This window comes from Oncorhynchus kisutch, linkage group LG8, assembly GCF_002021735.2.
Source record: "Oncorhynchus kisutch isolate 150728-3 linkage group LG8, Okis_V2, whole genome shotgun sequence".
Classification (NCBI taxonomy): Eukaryota; Metazoa; Chordata; class Actinopteri; order Salmoniformes; family Salmonidae; genus Oncorhynchus; species Oncorhynchus kisutch.
The window spans coordinates 27,917,725-27,935,209 of record NC_034181.2 but is presented as its reverse complement, the minus strand read 5'-3'; the positions used below and the strand labels follow the sequence as shown (position 1 = coordinate 27,935,209).

General features: G+C 45.4%; 1 protein-coding gene across 12 annotated transcripts in view; it reads left to right on the top strand.

Annotated features, from left to right (window-relative positions):
- Nucleotides 1-2,043: 2,043 nt before the first annotated feature.
- The window catches only part of LOC109895941 (ankyrin-1), a 187,281-nt gene continuing 171,839 nt past the window's right edge, over nucleotides 2,044-17,485 (top strand). For 6 of the 12 annotated variants that reach the window (XM_031830004.1, XM_031830006.1, XM_031830010.1 and 3 more), the window contains exon 1: nucleotides 2,050-2,432. In XM_031830004.1, coding sequence (XP_031685864.1) covers nucleotides 2,307-2,432 — 126 coding nt within the window. In that variant the 5' untranslated portion in view covers nucleotides 2,050-2,306. Of the gene's footprint in view, nucleotides 2,433-17,485 lie in introns of all 12 variants that reach the window. The other 6 variants (XM_031830002.1, XM_031829999.1, XM_031830001.1 and 3 more) reach the window with 4 other exon arrangements.

Here is a 17,485-nt window from a genome sequence, read left to right as displayed (position 1 = left end):
TACTAAATGGATTTATGTGACTGTTAAAATGTAGATGCCCCAAGGGCACTGCATTGGCAGTATCACGTTTCAGGGAAGACCCAGACGCAGACAGTGTCGAAGTAACAAACGTTTATTACTAGAACAAGGGGCAGGCAAAACAATGGGTCAAGGGCAGGCAGAGGTCAGTAATCCAGATCAGAGTCCAAAAGGTACAGAACGGCAGGCAGGCTCAGAGCAGGCAGAATGGTCAAAACCGGGAAAACAGGAACTAGAAATAGACAGGAGCAAGGGGAAAACCGCTGTAGGCTTGACGGACAAAACAAACTGGCAACAGACCAACAGAGAACACAGGTATAAATACACTGGGGATAATGGGTAAGATGGGCGACACCTGGAGGGGGGTGGAGACAAGTACAAAGACAGGTTAAACAGATCACGGTGTGACAGGCAACTAAAGTAGCACTGTAGACAGAAGGCAATAACACCAGACCTGTTCATCTATATGATTCTGCAGAATAGTGAGCTACTATCAGATGAGGGGATGCTTTTGCAGGAGAAAGAGAGGAGGGGAGGGAGAGAGAGAGAGTGAGAACAGGTAGAGTGTGAAGGAGAAATATAGCAACACAATGAGAGGGTTCAATGTTCGAAAGACCTTAAAACACATCCTTGATACAAGGCAAAGTCATTTGATTCACTGAATACAAATTTAATTTTCATGTGAGGGACTTAATTTCCTCCTCTCTAAGGAAGAAACTTGTATGCAAATTTGGTTCAGCATAATTCATTATTCTGCAGTAATGGTAAGACATTTTGGTAGAGGGTGAGAAAGTTAGGGAGGGAGAATGAAGAAGAATGCAAGAGAAAGAAGAGAATGGGAGAGAGCGAGAGAGAGAGAGAGAGAGAGAGAGAGAGAGAGAGAGAGAGAGAGTCAACGATGTCAGTGATGCTGGTGAGATGGAATCATGTGTTTGTGCCAATGACTGTCGCACTACCCTCCAGGGGTCCATACAACAGGGCAGTATGAGATAATGAAAGAAGCAAAAAAAAATCCCTCTATTGAATTGAATTCCAACATCTTACCTCTCTCCCCTTCCTCTCTCCTTCTCTCCATTCCCTCCTGCAATAGTTAATTTGCTCTGAAATGATCAATGAATTAAGACAGAAAGATCTCCCTATCGGTGTGTGCATGTGCATGTGTGTGTGTGTGTACTGTATTTGTGTGCTGCATGTGATGAACAGAGCCAGGGACAGAGAGATGTTAAAGGATCTGTTTTGCCTGCATCAGCAGCATTGCAGGGGGAGGAGAGAGAGGGAGAAGAGAGAGGGGGAGGGGTGGTTTGGAAAGTGAGAGCAGAGGGTTCGCTCGAAAAACGACCGTAGCAATACCAGTGAACAGGTGCAACCTCCGTCAGTTCCCCTCTCTGCATGCTAAACAAACACACATACTGACTGACGCCTGCACATGTTTAGATATACACACACACACTTTGACCATGACACAGGAGTAGCTTCTCTCCCTGCTGTCCATATGGTGCCCCTCTAGTGTACATGAGAGAGAGATTGAGAGAAGAGACAAAGAGAGAGTGACCAAGGGAAGGAGAGAAAGAGAGAGTGACCAAGGGAAGGAGAGAAAGAGAGAGCGGGAGAGAAAGCTTGAGCTTGTAGCAGGCTTGCTGGTGTTATTACTGCAGCTCAGAGTGTGATATAGAATGGTCTGTTATTGCACACATAAGCACCACACTCGCACACACACGCACGCACGCACGCACACACACACACACACACACACACACACACACACACACACACACACACACACACACACACACACACACACACACACACACACACACACACACACACACACACACACACACAAACACACACACACATTGCGCCAGACAGCCTGTATGGGTACCAATGGAGGGAGGGGAGCAATGAGATAGAGAGGGAGGGGGAGCAGTAATACAGAGAGAAGGAGAGGGAGGGAGCAGCACAGTGAGCAAGTGAGAGAGAGGCAGTTTTTTTACGTGTGTTTTTTATGTTTTTATGTGACTGCGCTGCACTGCTGAAGAGGAGGAGGCAGAGTGTGAACACGCTCTCTCAGATGCTGCAGGGCCATACGAAGGAACACACACCGGCACCATCAGCGTCAGGGTCTGCCCGCGGCAGGCAGGACCTCCAGCACTGCAGCCTCCCAGCTCCCCAGCCCCAACCCAGGACCTCCAGCACTGCAACCCCCAAGCCCCAGCCCCAACCCAGGACCTCGCCAGGCCTCTACCACCTTCATCTCCACAAGACAGCCGTCTCAACCAGGCTGAAATATGGCACAAGCCGCCAAACATCTCGTGAAGAACAAGGAATTAAAAATCCAGCTCGAGGCGGAGCGCCTGCAGAAGGAGGAGGAGAAGGCCAAGAAGAGGAACCGATCGCGGGATAAAAAGCGCAAGGTAAGGGGTCCACTCACAGGGGGTCGGAGGGAGTGGGAAGGGGGAGAGATGGAGAGGGGGGCAGGAGGGAGAGAGACACCCCCCTTCTTTCTCTCTCATGCTAAGCTCTGATCAGGGCTGCTGGGGCACACATGGACATGTACTGATGCATTTCTACAGTGTGTGCACAGTGGCACTGGCAGACATGTACTGTGCATACAGACATGAGGAAACTGTAAACACACTGCATGCTCTCCTACTCCTCTTCCTGCTTTACTGACTGTCCTGTGGCAGAACTGTCCTATGGGTCTGTGTGGTACTCTACCTCTTTCTTTCTCTCCTTTTATCTCTCTGTCGCTCTGTCTTTCTTTCTTTCTCTTTTTCTCTTTTTCTCTTTTTCTCTTTCTCTCTCTCTCTCTCTCTCTCTCTCTCTCTCTCTCTCTCTCTCTCTCTCTCTCTCTCTCTCTCTCTTTGTCTTCACACTGCAGCGTATTGTGTCAATGAGCAAGATTTCACTGCCGATCCACTCAGTGGTAACTTCAAAATTACAGGATTGAGAGAGGACATGTTTTTGTGTCCCTCTCTTTCCTCATCCTCTTCTTTCTACCTCTCCTTTTAAGAACCTTTGTAATGACTGCTGACTAAGGAGTAATACATACCTGCGGGCTTTTCTCATACTGGAACCTTGTGCACAGCGCTGCCAGAGCTGGTGGCTGTTGTCGCACTAGTGGCACTCGCCTCAAACATGACATCTCTGCTTCATCAATTACTGGCTGCATCAGCGGTATATTTCATGATGACTGGGACAGCAGGAAATGCCGACTTAGCTCTTTTACATCACATTTCACTTAGTTTCATGAATGAAAATGAGCAGTTATCAAAGCCATTGATGAGCATCGTTTAGCATATTGATAAGACATATATTTTGGTCTGTCTGTCTGTTCCAGTCTGTCTGTCTGTTCCAGTCTGTCTGTCTGTTCCAGTCTGTCTGTCAATATTTATATATAGTATATATCAGACTAGTGGGAGGAGCTATATGATTATGGGCTCATTGTGAAGACTGAAATGGAATTAATGGAATGGTATCAAACATATGAAAACCATGTTTGATTCTTTTCCATTGAATCCATTTCAGCCATTACAATGAGCCCGTCCTCCTGTAGCTCCTCCCACCAGCCTCCTCTGGTATATATATTGGGTGGCCAACTACAGCATGGATTCTGTGTTGTGGACACACAGCAGATCTCCTCTGTAGCCATGTATGGACAGCCCTCTCCAGTGAGATGAGGGTGTAATGGGCCTGGGTAGTAGATGATAAGTTACAACGACAGTTGTTCCATGATCTCTAGCAGGCAGTGGAGATGGGGTTATGCTGCTATGCCGTTCAGACCCTGTAGCAAGGGATTGTGCAGCTGCACATGCGACTGCATTACAAAGTTTGAAAAGTTAGACAATGGTGCTGCAGTTGCTTAGCCTGGCTACCAAAACTTCTTGCTCCGATCAAACGCTACGCCACGCCTACGGATGTTTCGTTTCTTCTCCGCAGCGAACATAGAGCAGTGGAGAATTCAGTTTGAGTCGTCAAGCAAGCGGTTGCTGCCTGATGATGTGCTTTTGGACTGTGGAAAGAAGCTCTAGATTGCCACCTTCTGGTAAAATAAAATATTGTCTTAATTTCAACTGTTTTGTTGGTCTCTAGTCAAAGATAAAGTAATGATTTCGGTCTGTCCATCTGTGTGTGCTTGTGTTCAGGCGTGTCCCACTTCACCTCAGCTCCACAGTCAGTGCATCTCTGTGGGGTAACAACATTGTGACAACACAAACAACCAGTGCATCTCCATTCCACCCAGTGCACCACTGAATAAAAACATGCATAAATATGCAGCAAGATATCTAATCAAATAAATCCATTAATTAACAGAGCTGCTGGTATTTCTTATTTTGCATTAATGACATAGTCATTAACATATCAATCAAAGAAATCAGAAATCATGTAATTAAGGTTTAACCAGGAGCACCTGCTACTTCGGTGTTGTTTGTATGTGTGTGTGTGTGTGTGTGTGTGTGTCTATATGTTCCAGTCCTAATTTCATCGCAGGTCTTTGACAGGACACTCCCTCATCAATGTGAGCAGTCGGAATGAAAGCTTTACTTTTGTTTTGTAGTTGTTTTTCAGTGAAGGGGGGGATTTGCAGGGGGTGGAGTAGGGAATGTCACAGCGATTTTATTAAGGGACACCGGATTAGAAATGAAGAAAGAGAAACAGGTGGAGAGAGGCTGGCTGGCCCATCTTAAGGAATAGATTGGGCTAGAGTGAGAACACGGGGCGTCAGACGGTATTTTGTGTGTGTGTTATTAATAGTGTTATGAAGGCTTGGATAACACAAGGCAAATAAATACTCTCTCTTACTGGTCACAGAAAATGTGTGTTGAGGGCTTGCTTGAAGCTTTACTGCATATTCTTGTAACAGCTGTAAAATTCTTGAAATTACAGTACTCATGAAATATGTATCCATGTATTCCACATGGATCATGAAGTAGACTTTATATCAGTTTTGTAACACAGACAGTAGTTGTCATTTCTATTTATCAAAATATCGGACCTATGAAAAGATTTGTTAATCAAAGACATCAGTTTGGGCAGTGGACCATGGAAGTTCTGACCATGTTGTAGAGGAAGGGGAGTAGGTGTTAGAGGGTTAAGGATGACCACCTGATGGGAATGGATGGAGGTGGTTGGTACAAGAGAAAATTGAATATTTTTTGATATGGGGAGAAGGAAGCTCAGAAAGAAAAACACCCTTTGACATCCTCTGGACGCCTCTGGCCACGCCCAACTGTGCTTTGAGATAGTAAGTCTCTTCATCCTTACCCAGACCCAGACTCTCACCCCCTCTCACCCTCCTTACCCAGACCCAGACTCTCACCCCCTGTCCCCCCTGTCCCCCCTCTACTGTCCCCGGTCCTTTAATCACTCTCACACCCCCTGCTCTTCAGCCAGGAAGTAGGACCTCAGAGTGGACCACAGCTGCACTAACACAGTCTCTTCAACACCGCCAAGGGAGCTGTGCCCTTTACCTTTTCCACTGTAAAGCACTCCAGTGTTAATATGGAGAAACATGGCAAAAGGTTAGGCTCCTGTGTGTGATGCAGTTGTTCAGAACCAGTGTGATGCCTTTGTTTGTTAAAGGAACTACCTTTCTGCTTTCAGCCAGAACATGCCTCTCTGCCTTGTTGACAGTAAAGTGTTAGAAAGTCTCTGAGGCCAACAACACAACCAGTCTGCTACCACCTCAGATAAGACAGCTTACGGTAAAATAGCTAAAGCCATGTGATGCACTACCACTAGGTGTCAGTAGTACGCCACTATCTGTATCAATATCAGCTCTGCTTTTATCCCTGTGTCATGTACTAGGACCACTTCTAGAATCAGAGCTCAAATATGTCACTAGATTATCCTCTCTGTTGTCATTCCCAGCTACTGTGACCCGGCCGATGCCCATCACTGACCCCATGGTTAACATAACCCCCTCAGGCCTGCCCACGCCGGCCACCGGTCAGCACACACTTGATTTTATTTGTATTTTTATTTCACCTTTATTTAACCAGGTAGGCCAGTTGAGAACACCTTTATTTAACCAGGTAGGCCAGTTGAGAACACCTTTATTTAATCAGGTAGGCTAGTTGAGAACACCTTTATTTAACCAGGTAGGCCAGTTGAGAACACCTTTATTTAACCAGGTAGGCCAGTTGAGAACACCTTTATTTAATCAGGTAGGCTAGTTGAGAACACCTTTATTTAACCAGGTAGGCCAGTTGAGAACACCTTTATTTAACCAGGTAGGCCAGTTGAGAACACCTTTATTTAATCAGGTAGGCTAGTTGAGAACACCTTTATTTAACCAGGTAGGCCAGTTGAGAACACCTTTATTTAACCAGGTAGGCCAGTTGAGAACACCTTTATTTAATCAGGTAGGCTAGTTGAGAACACCTTTATTTAATCAGGTAGGCTAGTTGAGAACACCTTTATTTAACCAGGTAGGCCAGTTGAGAACACCTTTATTTAACCAGGTAGGCCAGTTGAGAACACCTTTATTTAATCAGGTAGGCTAGTTGAGAACACCTTTATTTAACCAGGTAGGCCAGTTGAGAACACCTTTATTTAACCAGGTAGGCCAGTTGAGAACACCTTTATTTAACCAGGTAGGCCAGTTGAGAACACCTTTATTTAACCAGGTAGGCTAGTTGAGAACACCTTTATTTAACCAGGTAGGCCAGTTGAGAACACCTTTATTTAACCAGGTAGGCTAGTTGAGAACACCTTTATTTAACCAGGTAGGCTAGTTGAGAACACCTTTATTTAACCAGGTAGGCTAGTTGAGAACACCTTTATTTAACCAGGTAGGCCAGTTGAGAACACCTTTATTTAACCAGGTAGGCCAGTTGAGAACACCTTTATTTAACCAGGTAGGCCAGTTGAGAACACCTTTATTTAACCAGGTAGGCCAGTTGAGAACACCTTTATTTAACCAGGTAGGCCAGTTGAGAACACCTTTATTTAACCAGGTAGGCCAGTTGAGAACACCTTTATTTAACCAGGTAGGCTAGTTGAGAACACCTTTATTTAACCAGGTAGGCCAGTTGAGAACAAGTTCTCATTTACAACTGCGACCTGACCAAGATAAAGTAAAGCAGTGAGACCAAAACAGCAACACAGAGTTACACATAAAGAAACGTACAGTCAATAACACAATAGAACACACAGACACACGCACGCACAAACACACACACACACACACACACACACACACACACGCACGCACGCACGCACGCACGCACGCACACACGCACAAACACACACACACACACACACACACACACACACACACACACACACACACACACACACACACACACACACACACACACACACACACACACACACACACACACACACACACACACAGATACACACACACACACTGCAGTGTGAGTGACTGATCGGCCCTTCAACGTCTCAGGGCCATGTGATAGTGTGGATGTGTGTCCCTGCCCTTGGTTTGTTATCCACCATATGGCATTCCCAAGTTTCACATCTGATTTGTCACATGCACAAGTACAGTGAAATGCTTAACTTGGAAGCCCTACCCAACAGTGCATAATTTAATATCAAAATAGTATAAAAACAAACAAAAACAAGAAACACGAGAAATAAGAAAAAAGAGAGGAAGCTATATACAGGGTCAGTGCCAGTACCAAATGTACCATGTGCAACGATACTGGAGTATTTGTGGTAGATATATACATGTAGGCAGGGATTAGGAGAAAGTGAATGGTAGCAGCATGAATAATAATAATAATAATAGTATGGCAGCAGCAGAAGTGGACGGGAGGGGTGTGTGTGGGGGCGAGTGTGTCAGTGTGAGTGTGTAAGAGTGTGAGTGTGCCAGAGGGACAGTATAGACATAATTGGTGGATATACATGTAAACAGGACTGAAAAGAGACTGGTAGTAGGAATACATAAATACTTATAGTAATATACTAATGGTAATATATACATGTAAACAGGAGTGATAGTGACCAATAGCAGGATAAATAGATAGATACTAATGGTAATGGCAGTCAATAATCAATGGACAGCAGCTTAGTGGTAGTAATACATCTAATCAGTAATCATTTTAGCAGCAGCGTAAATTGTGAGAGGGGGACAGTACTTGTTAGCCATTTAAACATTTTATGTCCAGGAGATAGAAGCTGTTTAGGAATCTTTTGGTCTGATCATTGATGTACCGGTACCATCTGCCGGATGGGAGAATGGAGAACAGTGCATGTCTCGGGAGGCTGGTGTCATTGGCCATTTTTGGGCCTTTCTCAGACACCGCCTGGCATATACGTCCTGGATGGCTGGGAGCTCTCCCCCAGTGATGCGCTGGGATGTCCGCATCACAATCTGTAGGGCCTTCCGGTCAACGGCGGTGCAGTTTCCATACCAAACGTTTCCATAGCAGGATGACCTCGATGGTGCAGGATCTGAGGGGTCATGCCAAATCGTTTCAGGCTCCTGAGGATGGTGTGAGAAGACCATGTTAAGTCCCCGGTAATGTGGACACCCAGGATCTTGAAGCTCTTGACCCTCTCTCCTGTGGCACTGTCGATTTGGATGGGGGTGTGCACCCCCCCCTGTTTCCTGTACTCCACGATCAACTCATTGATCTTTGTGACATTGAGGGAGAGGTTTTTGTAATGGCACCACACTTCCAGGTCTCTGACTTCCTCCCTGTATGCTGTTTCATCGCCGTTGGTGATCAGGCCTACCACCGTCTTGTCTTCAGCAAACTTCATGATATATTAGAGTCGTGCGTGTCCACACATTCGTGGATGAACAGGGAGTACAGCCCTGGGGGGGGGGGGGCACTGTGATGAGGGTCAGCTTGGTGGAGGTGTTGTGTCCTACTCTTACCAGCTGGGGTCGGCCCGTCAAGAAGTCCAGGATCCAGTTGCAAAGAGAGGTGTTCGGTCCCAGGGTCCCGAGCTTGGTGACGAGTCCCCTCGTTCTTGATTATGGTTGTCAGGACCAGGCTGCCCAAGGCTCTGAGCCTGAGAACTAGGGCTTTATGCTTCGCCATGAAACAGACAAATGTCACAGATGCTTTTAAAAAAGGAACTGAATGTCTAGTTTACTAATTTTCAAGAAATTGAACAAAAAAAGTAGCTGGCTGTTCTCGTATTTTGATCTATAAATCTATGATGCAGGTTTGTCACTGTTGATGCAAACGGAGGGGTGCCAGAGTCAGACGTTGCTGCAGATAATACTAATAGACCACTGTCCTGCCGTGTTGTGTTGGCTCAGATGTCATAATATTGTACTACCTTTACAGTGTTTGATTAGTAGTACTTTGTGTGTTTGTTTGCATATAGGAGGCGTTGTGTATGTATTTTGCTGTCTGGGTTGAGCGGTGGTCTTTACTGGAGCTGTGCTCTGGGTTTGCTCTGTGGTGCAGTGCAGTGCTGAACCTCCAGCTATATAACATACACCATCTGATAACAATTCCAGTATTCTCCACAGGGGGCGCCATTGGTCAGGGAGTAGCAGTCAAACAGCAGGTTGAAACACCTCTGCCACTGCAACATTCCTTGTCTCTGCTCTCTCAATTCACGCACAGAGTCAGATTAAGATAACCGATTCATTGAAAAGTCACATCTGCTTGATCAGAAGTTGGCATACAGGTTTAAAGTGATAACACAAATGGAGGTAGTGCATCATAAACCAGTCACTCATTTATTCCTGTCTGTCCAGTACGCCGTGTCTCATCAATGCTTACACTCGTCACTAGCTGTGGCCAGTAACTCTGCACAACTCATACAGTTAGTACCTGACTGTAATGGGAGATAAGGGAAATGCAGTGAACAACTATATTTCTCTCATTGTAAGGAACTGCAGGATTGTACAAGAGTTTGGACACACCTACTCATTCAAGAGTTTTAATTTATTTTTTAAAACCATTTTCTACGTTGTAGAATAATAGTGAAGACATGAAAATTATGAAATAACACATATGGAATCATGTAGTATCCAAAAAAGTGTTAAACAAATCTAAATATATTTTAGATTCTTCAAAGTAGCCACCCTTTGTCTTGATGACAGCTTTGCACACTCTTGGCATTCTCTCAACCTGCTTCACCTGGAATGATTTTCAAACAGTCTTGAAGGAGTTCCCACAAATGCTGTGCACTTGGCTGCTTTTCCTTCACTCTGCGCTTTAACTCATCCCAAACCATCTCAATTGGGTTGAGGTCGGGTGATTGTGGAGGCCAGGTCATCTGATGCAGCACTCCATCACTCTCCTTCTTGGTCAAATAGCCCTTACACAGCCTGGAGGTGTGTTGGGTCATTGTCCTGTTGAAAAAAAATGATAGTCCCACTAAGAGAAAACCAGATGGGATGGCGTACCACTGCAGAATGAGTAGGTGTGTCCAAACTTTGTCTGGTACTGTATATATATATATATATATATATATATATATATACACATACATACATGTATACATATATACATACACATACATACATACTGTCACGATCGTCGTATGGAGTAGAAGGTGAGGACCAAAACGCAGCGTGGTTAGTATACATTCTTCTTTATTGAAGAAAGAACATGAAGTAAACTGAACCAAAACAATAGATGAATAACGACCGTGAAGCTATAATAAGAAAACTGTGCTGACACAAGCGACTAACATAGACATAGATAATCACCCACAAAGTACCCACAGAATATGGCTGCCTAAATATGGTTCCCAATCAGAGACAACGATAGACAGCTGCCTCTAATTGAGAACCAATCTAGGCAACCATAGACATACAATTTACGTACAAAGGTGGCAGCCCCATAAACATACAAAACCCCTAGACAATTCAAAAACACATACATCAACCATGTCACACCGTGACCTAACCAAAATAACAAGGAAAACATAGAATTCTAAGGTCAGGGTATGACAGTACCCCCCCAAAGGTGCGGACTAAGACTATGGTGGAGTGGGGTCCACGTCGGATGTTGGACAGATTGGAGGAGAGTGAATGGAGGGGAGATTATGAGACATTCGAGGAGTTGTTGATGAAATTGGAGGAGAGTGAGGAGAGAGAGCTGTTGGTTTGGCGCAGTATGCACGGCACTCATCCTGAGGTGCGTGCCTGGGTTTCAAACAAGGACCAAGCGGCGTGGTAACGGGCAGCAGCAACAGCGGCCAAAGACACAAGACTCCTGGACGTGGGAGGAAATCCTAGACGGGAGAGGACCCTGTGCAAAGCCAGGGGAATATCTCCGCCCCAAAGTGCAGCAGGAGAAGCAGCAGCAGCAGCGGCCAGCATCACAAGACTCATGGACATGGGAGGACGAGTTGGACGGAAAAGGACCCTGGGCAGAGCCAGGGGAATATCGCCGTCCCAAAGCAGAGCTGGAAGCAGCGAAAGTAGAGAGGCGGCATTACGAGGAGCTGGCACGGCAGAGCGGCTGGAAGCCCGAGAGGCAGCCCCAAAAATGTATTGGGGGGGGGGGGGGGGGGGGGGGGAGTGTGGCAGAGTCAGGAGTCAGACCTGAGCCAACTCCCCCTGTTTTCCGTAAGAAGCCAAGGAGGAAACCAGAGCCGGTCAGGGCGGTAATGGAGCAGTCTGCGAAGTTGAGGGGCTGAAGTTGAGTCTGAGATTGTCGAGGAGTTGTTGGACAGATTGGAGGAGAGTGAATGGAGGGGAGATTATGAGACATTCGAGGAGTTGTTGATGAAATTGGAGGAGAGTGAGGAGAGAGAGCTGTTGGTTTGGCGCAGTATGCACGGCACTCATCCTGAGGTGCGTGCTAGCCGTCTGGTTAAGACGGTGCCAGCCTCACGCACCAGGCCTCCTGTGCACCTCCCTAGCCCTGCATGTCCTGTATCAGCTCAGTGCTACAGTGCTCCTAGCAGTGCTAACCGTGGCGGGCGTTGTACTGGTCAGGCACCGTGTCATGCGATGGAACGCACGGTGTCCCCAGTACGCGTGCTTAGCCCGGTGCGCTGCATCCTAGCTCCCCACACCTGCCGGGCTAGGGTGATGATCCAGCCAGGGCGGATGGTGCCAGCCCTGCTCTCAAGATCTCCAGTACGCCTTCACGGTCCGGTCCATCCAGTGCCACCTCCACGCACCAGCCCTCCGGAGGCAGCTCCCCGCACCAGGCTGTCTCTCTGTTCTTTGTCTACAGGTGCTCCCGCCTGTCCAGCGCTGCTAGAGCCTTCCTCCTCTCCAGCGCCGCTAGATTCTCCCGTCTGTTCAGAGCTGCTAGAGCCTCCGGCCTGTCCAGAGCTGCTAGAGTCTCCCGCCTCTCCAGAGCTGCTAGAGTCTCCCGCCTGTCCAGAGATGCTAGAGTCGCCCGTCTGTCCAGAACTGCTAGAGTCTCCCGCCTGTCCAGAGCTGCTAGAGTCTCCCGCCTGTCCGGAGCTGCTAGAGTCTCCCGCCTGTCCTTAGCTGCTAGAGTCTCCCGCCTGTCCTGAGCTGCTAGAGTCTCCCGTCTGTCCGGAGCTGCTAGAGTCTCCCGCCTGTCCGGAGCTGCTAGAGTCTCCCGCCTGTCCGGAGCTGCTAGAGTCTCCCGCCTGTCCGGAGCTGCTAGAGTCTCCCGCCTGTCCGGAGCTGCTAGAGACTCCCGCCCGTCCGGAGCTGCTATAGTCTCCCGCCGGTCCGGAGCTGCTAGAGTAGTACACAGCGTTGTACGAGATCTTCAGTTTCTTGGCAATTTCTTGCATGGAACAGCCTTCATTTCTCAGAACAAGAATAGACTGGCGAGTTTCAGAAGAAAGTTCTTTGTTTCTGGCCATTTTGAATCTGTAATCGAACCCACAAATGCTGATGCTCCAGATACTCAACTAGTCTAAAGAAGGCCAGTCTTATTGCTTCTTTAATCAGAACAACAGTTTTCAGCTGTGCTAACATAATTGAAAAAGGGTTTTCTAATGATCAATTAGTCTTTTAAAATGATAAACTTGGATTAACTAACACAACGTGCATATTGGAACACAGGAGTGATGGTTGCTGATAATGGGCCTCTGTACCCCTATGTAGATATTTCATTAAAAATCTGCCTTTTCCAGCTACAATACTAATACTAATACAATACAGCTACTTTTTATATCTTTTAAAAATAACTTAACCTGGTTTGGTGTGGATTTACAATCAGAGGTATACAATTCTTTATAGAAACAGGATAATCCTTGGTTGTTTAATTTGGGTTCTGACTGTAATTCACCTAAGTCAGATTCAATTGTTGCAATATCCGCTAATTGATCATTACTGTGAAGCTTGTTAGCCAGAAGATGACTGGGTCGATTACCATGGAAGTACTGGTTGAGTCTAACTCAATGGATGGCAAATTCTGCTCTCTGTCTTATCAATAGATTTAGTTTTGTCTTGACTTTGGAGAGAGTAGTCACTCCTTGGTCTTAAAAAAGTGTTTGTTGAGAATGCTCTAATGCTGTCATGCCCACTCTGGTGCTCGAGGGCGCCAGGCTGCCCTTCATTACGCACACCTGTCATCATCATTACGCGCATCAGCGCTCATTGAACTCACCTGGACTCCTTCACCTTTTTGATTGCCCCACCTATATCTGTCTGTTCCTCCCTTGGTTTCCCGTGTCAGCGTTATTGTTGTTTTGTTTTCCCCTGTCCAGACACTGTCTGTATTCTGTTCCTGTCCTTTGCTGCTTCTCGTTTCCAGCCTCTGTCCTTACAAATGCAGCATTTCCAAAACTCGGTCCTGGGGACCCCAAGGTTTCGGTTTTTGCACTAGCACTACACAGCTGATTCAAATAGTGAACTCATCATAAAGGTTTGATTATTTGAATCAGCTGTGTAGTACTAGGGCAAAAACTAAAACATGCACCCCTTGGGGTCCCCAGGACCGAGTTTGGGAAATGCTGCTCTAACATCATTAAGAACTTTTCCAATTTGGATATCTTCTTCAATTGAATTTTTTTGAGGCCAGATGCAAATGCAGTTGCATTGTTTTTAATAAAACCTCTGATGAGGTCACATAAAATCTGAGGATCATCGACTGAATTTTTGTTAATCACTATGAATTAATTCAATTTCAAAATGTTCATTCATTTTCAAAATGTTCACAGAAAGTAGGATTTTGTAGTAAGGTAACCTTAAAGCTCCATCTTGTGGCTCTTTTAGAAGATTGTGAAATGTGCATCTGGCAGTAGTAAGCATGATGATCAGATAGGCTCACATGTTGATTTTCTATTTTCTTGATTGAAGAAAATAGAGTAGATAATAGTACAAAATCGATTCGGGAGAATGTTTTGTGCCTGTTTGCTTTACGGTTATGAGTTTGCCAGGCATCAATGAGATTGTAATCAGTGAGTATATGTTGGAGAGACTTGGTTGCCTGTGGATTATAGTTGGTCTTATTAGATTTGTCCCGCATGTCCAGAATGGCATTCATGTCTGTCCCAATAACCAGTTGGAATTCAGTTAATTCTAACAAAATGCTCTTCAGAGAATCAAAAAACAAAGTATAATATGAATTTGGAGCATACACATTAATGATGGCATTTTTTTTTCTCCATTATTGATACATTTAAGGAAAGTGATGCTGCCTTCTTGGTCTTAACCTTTACCAAGGATGGTGATTTATTATGAGTTTCTTATGTATCATTATGATTACACCCTTAGTTTTGTTTGGGGCTGATGAAAAAGCAGCCAGTTGGAATGGCAGGATTATGATACTTTGAGCCACTGTACATAACTGAAACAAAAGTCCCTTTTCAATGCAATTCAGAGGGTCGGTATTTTATGGACAATGGTACAGTATCTAGTACAATACAGTAGGGCTAGAGGATAACATGCACCATGTACTGTGTACTGTATTGTAGGCTGATGGACCTCTGCCAGAACAACCATTACACTCTAGAGACACTTTCTATAGAAATGTGAGGTGGACTCTACATGAGCAGCATAACAAAACCCACTTCATAGTGATCTGTAGGCTATCTCTGTAGGAGATAAAAGACAGTTATATGAAGAGGTGTTTTTTGTGTTGTCTGTCATTGGGCAGGTTTATTCTGACTTAATAACGTGTTTCCTCCAGACCCCAATGGTCATGTGATCATCTTTGATGAAGAGCATGACTAACTTAGATCAGTTTATGAGAATATTCCCCCAAGGCACGTTCTATCTCTCTCTCTCTATCGCTCTTCACCTGTAGAGTGAATATGAATTGGTGTAAAAAATGGCACTTAGTTTCCATCCCCATTAGTAAAGTGTGGACTCACACTCTCTATCAAGGCACTAAGGTCATTGTGAGGTAGGTTGTCGTGGTGGATGTTGCAGTGAATGTTGCAGTGAGGAGGCAGATAATGATGGTACATTTTCTTGCCAAAGGGGAGAATTAAAAATAGGTGTCAAAAGTACTTTCAATATTTACAAAATAATAAACCGGAAGTTGAACATAATAAACTGGACAGCGATCATCAAGTCAGAGAACTGGCCTAACTGCTGCCTCAAAAACGCCTAATAGCAATTAGCATAAGTAGCACCAGGGGCACATTCAGCAGGACGCACATTTTTGGAACGTTCAGATAGAAATATGTCATGTAGACCAAACATGCCTTTCCGGCATGTAGAATAAGGAATCATGTTGTCTCTATTCATGGCATTTCTATCTGCAATGCACAACAATGTTTGGCAACTGAACTTGGCCCAGTATAGACCAACATTCCGCCATCGATAAAAGACAGTACTGTGCAGCCGTCTTCATCGACCTTGCCAAGGCTTTCGACTCTGTCAATCACCATATTCTTATCGGCAGACTCAGTAGCCTCGGTTTTTCGGATGACTGCCTTGCCTGGTTCACCAATTACTTTGCAGACAGAGTTCAGTGTGTCAAATCGGAGGGCATGCTGTCCGGTCCTCTGGCAGTCTCTATGGGGGTGCCACAGGGTTCAATTCTCGGGCCGACTCTTTTCTCTGTATATATCAATGATGTTGCTCTTGCTGCGGGCGATTCCCTGATCCACCTCTACGCAGACGACACCATTCTATATACTTTCGGCCCGTCATTGGACACTGTGCTATCTAACATCCAAACGAGCTTCAATGCCATACAGCACTCTTTCCGTGGCCTCCAACTGCTCTTAAACGCTAGTAAAACCAAATGCATGCTTTTCAACCGATCGTTGCCTGCACCCGCATGCCCGACTAGCATCACCACCCTGGATGGTTCCGACCTTGAATATGTGGACATCTATAAGTACCTAGGTGTCTGGCTAGACTGCAAACTCTCCTTCCAGACTCATATCAAACATCTCCAATCGAAAATCAAATCAAGAGTCGGCTTTCTATTCCGCAACAAAGCCTCCTTCACTCACGCCGCCAAGCTTACCCTAGTAAAACTGACTATCCTACCGATCCTCGACTTCGGCGATGTCATCTACAAAATGGCTTCCAACACTCTACTCAGCAAACTGGATGCAGTCTATCACAGTGCCATCCGTTTTGTCACTAAAGCACCTTATACCACCCACCACTGCGACTTGTATGCTCTAGTCGGCTGGCCCTCGCTACATACTCGTCGCCAGACCCACTGGCTCCAGGTCATCTACAAGTCCATGCTAGGTAAAGCTCCGCCTTATCTCAGTTCACTGGTCACGATGGCAACACCCATCCGTAGCACGCGCTCCAGCAGGTGTATCTCACTGATCATCCCTAAAGCCAACACCTCATTTGGCCGCCTTTCGTTCCAGTACTCTGCTGCCTGTGACTGGAACGAACTGCAAAAATTGCTGAAGTTGGAGACTTTTATCTCCCTCACCAACTTCAAACATCAGCTATCTGAGCAGCTAACCAATTGCTGCAGCTGTACATAGTCTATTGGTAAATAGCCCACCGATTTTCACCTACCTCATTCCCATACTGTTTTTATACTGTTTTTATTTATTTACTTTTCTGCTCTTTTGCACACCAATATCTCTACCTGTACATGACCATCTGATCATTTATCACTCCAGTGTTAATCTGCAAAATTGTAATTATTCGCCTACCTCCTCATGCCTTTTGCACACATTGTATATAGACTGCCCCTTTTTTTCTACTGTGTTATTGACTTGTTAATTGTTTACTCCATGTGTAACGCTGTGTTGTCTGTTCACACTGCTATGCTTTATCTTGGCCAGGTCGCAGTTGCAAATGAGAACTTGTTCTCAACTAGCCTACCTGGTTAAATAAAGGTGAAATAAAAAAATATATATTAAAAAAAAAATCCCCTTTATGGGCACAGGAAATAAGCGGTTTAAACACAATTACCCACAATGTATTTCACCATGGAACATTCCATTATATCACAGATTATCCATTATATTGACCAGATACTCCATTGGCTTCTCTAACGATGAAAATAAGTGTCTTCAAAAATGGAAGGCTGTCAGGAATAGGCAAAGATCAGGTGCAACCATTCTAGCCATTGAGAGGGCAGATGTGCGTGACAACAGGCACAACTCCGATATCAAGTGTTTTTATCAAAGTTGCCGGGATGTCACATGTGCT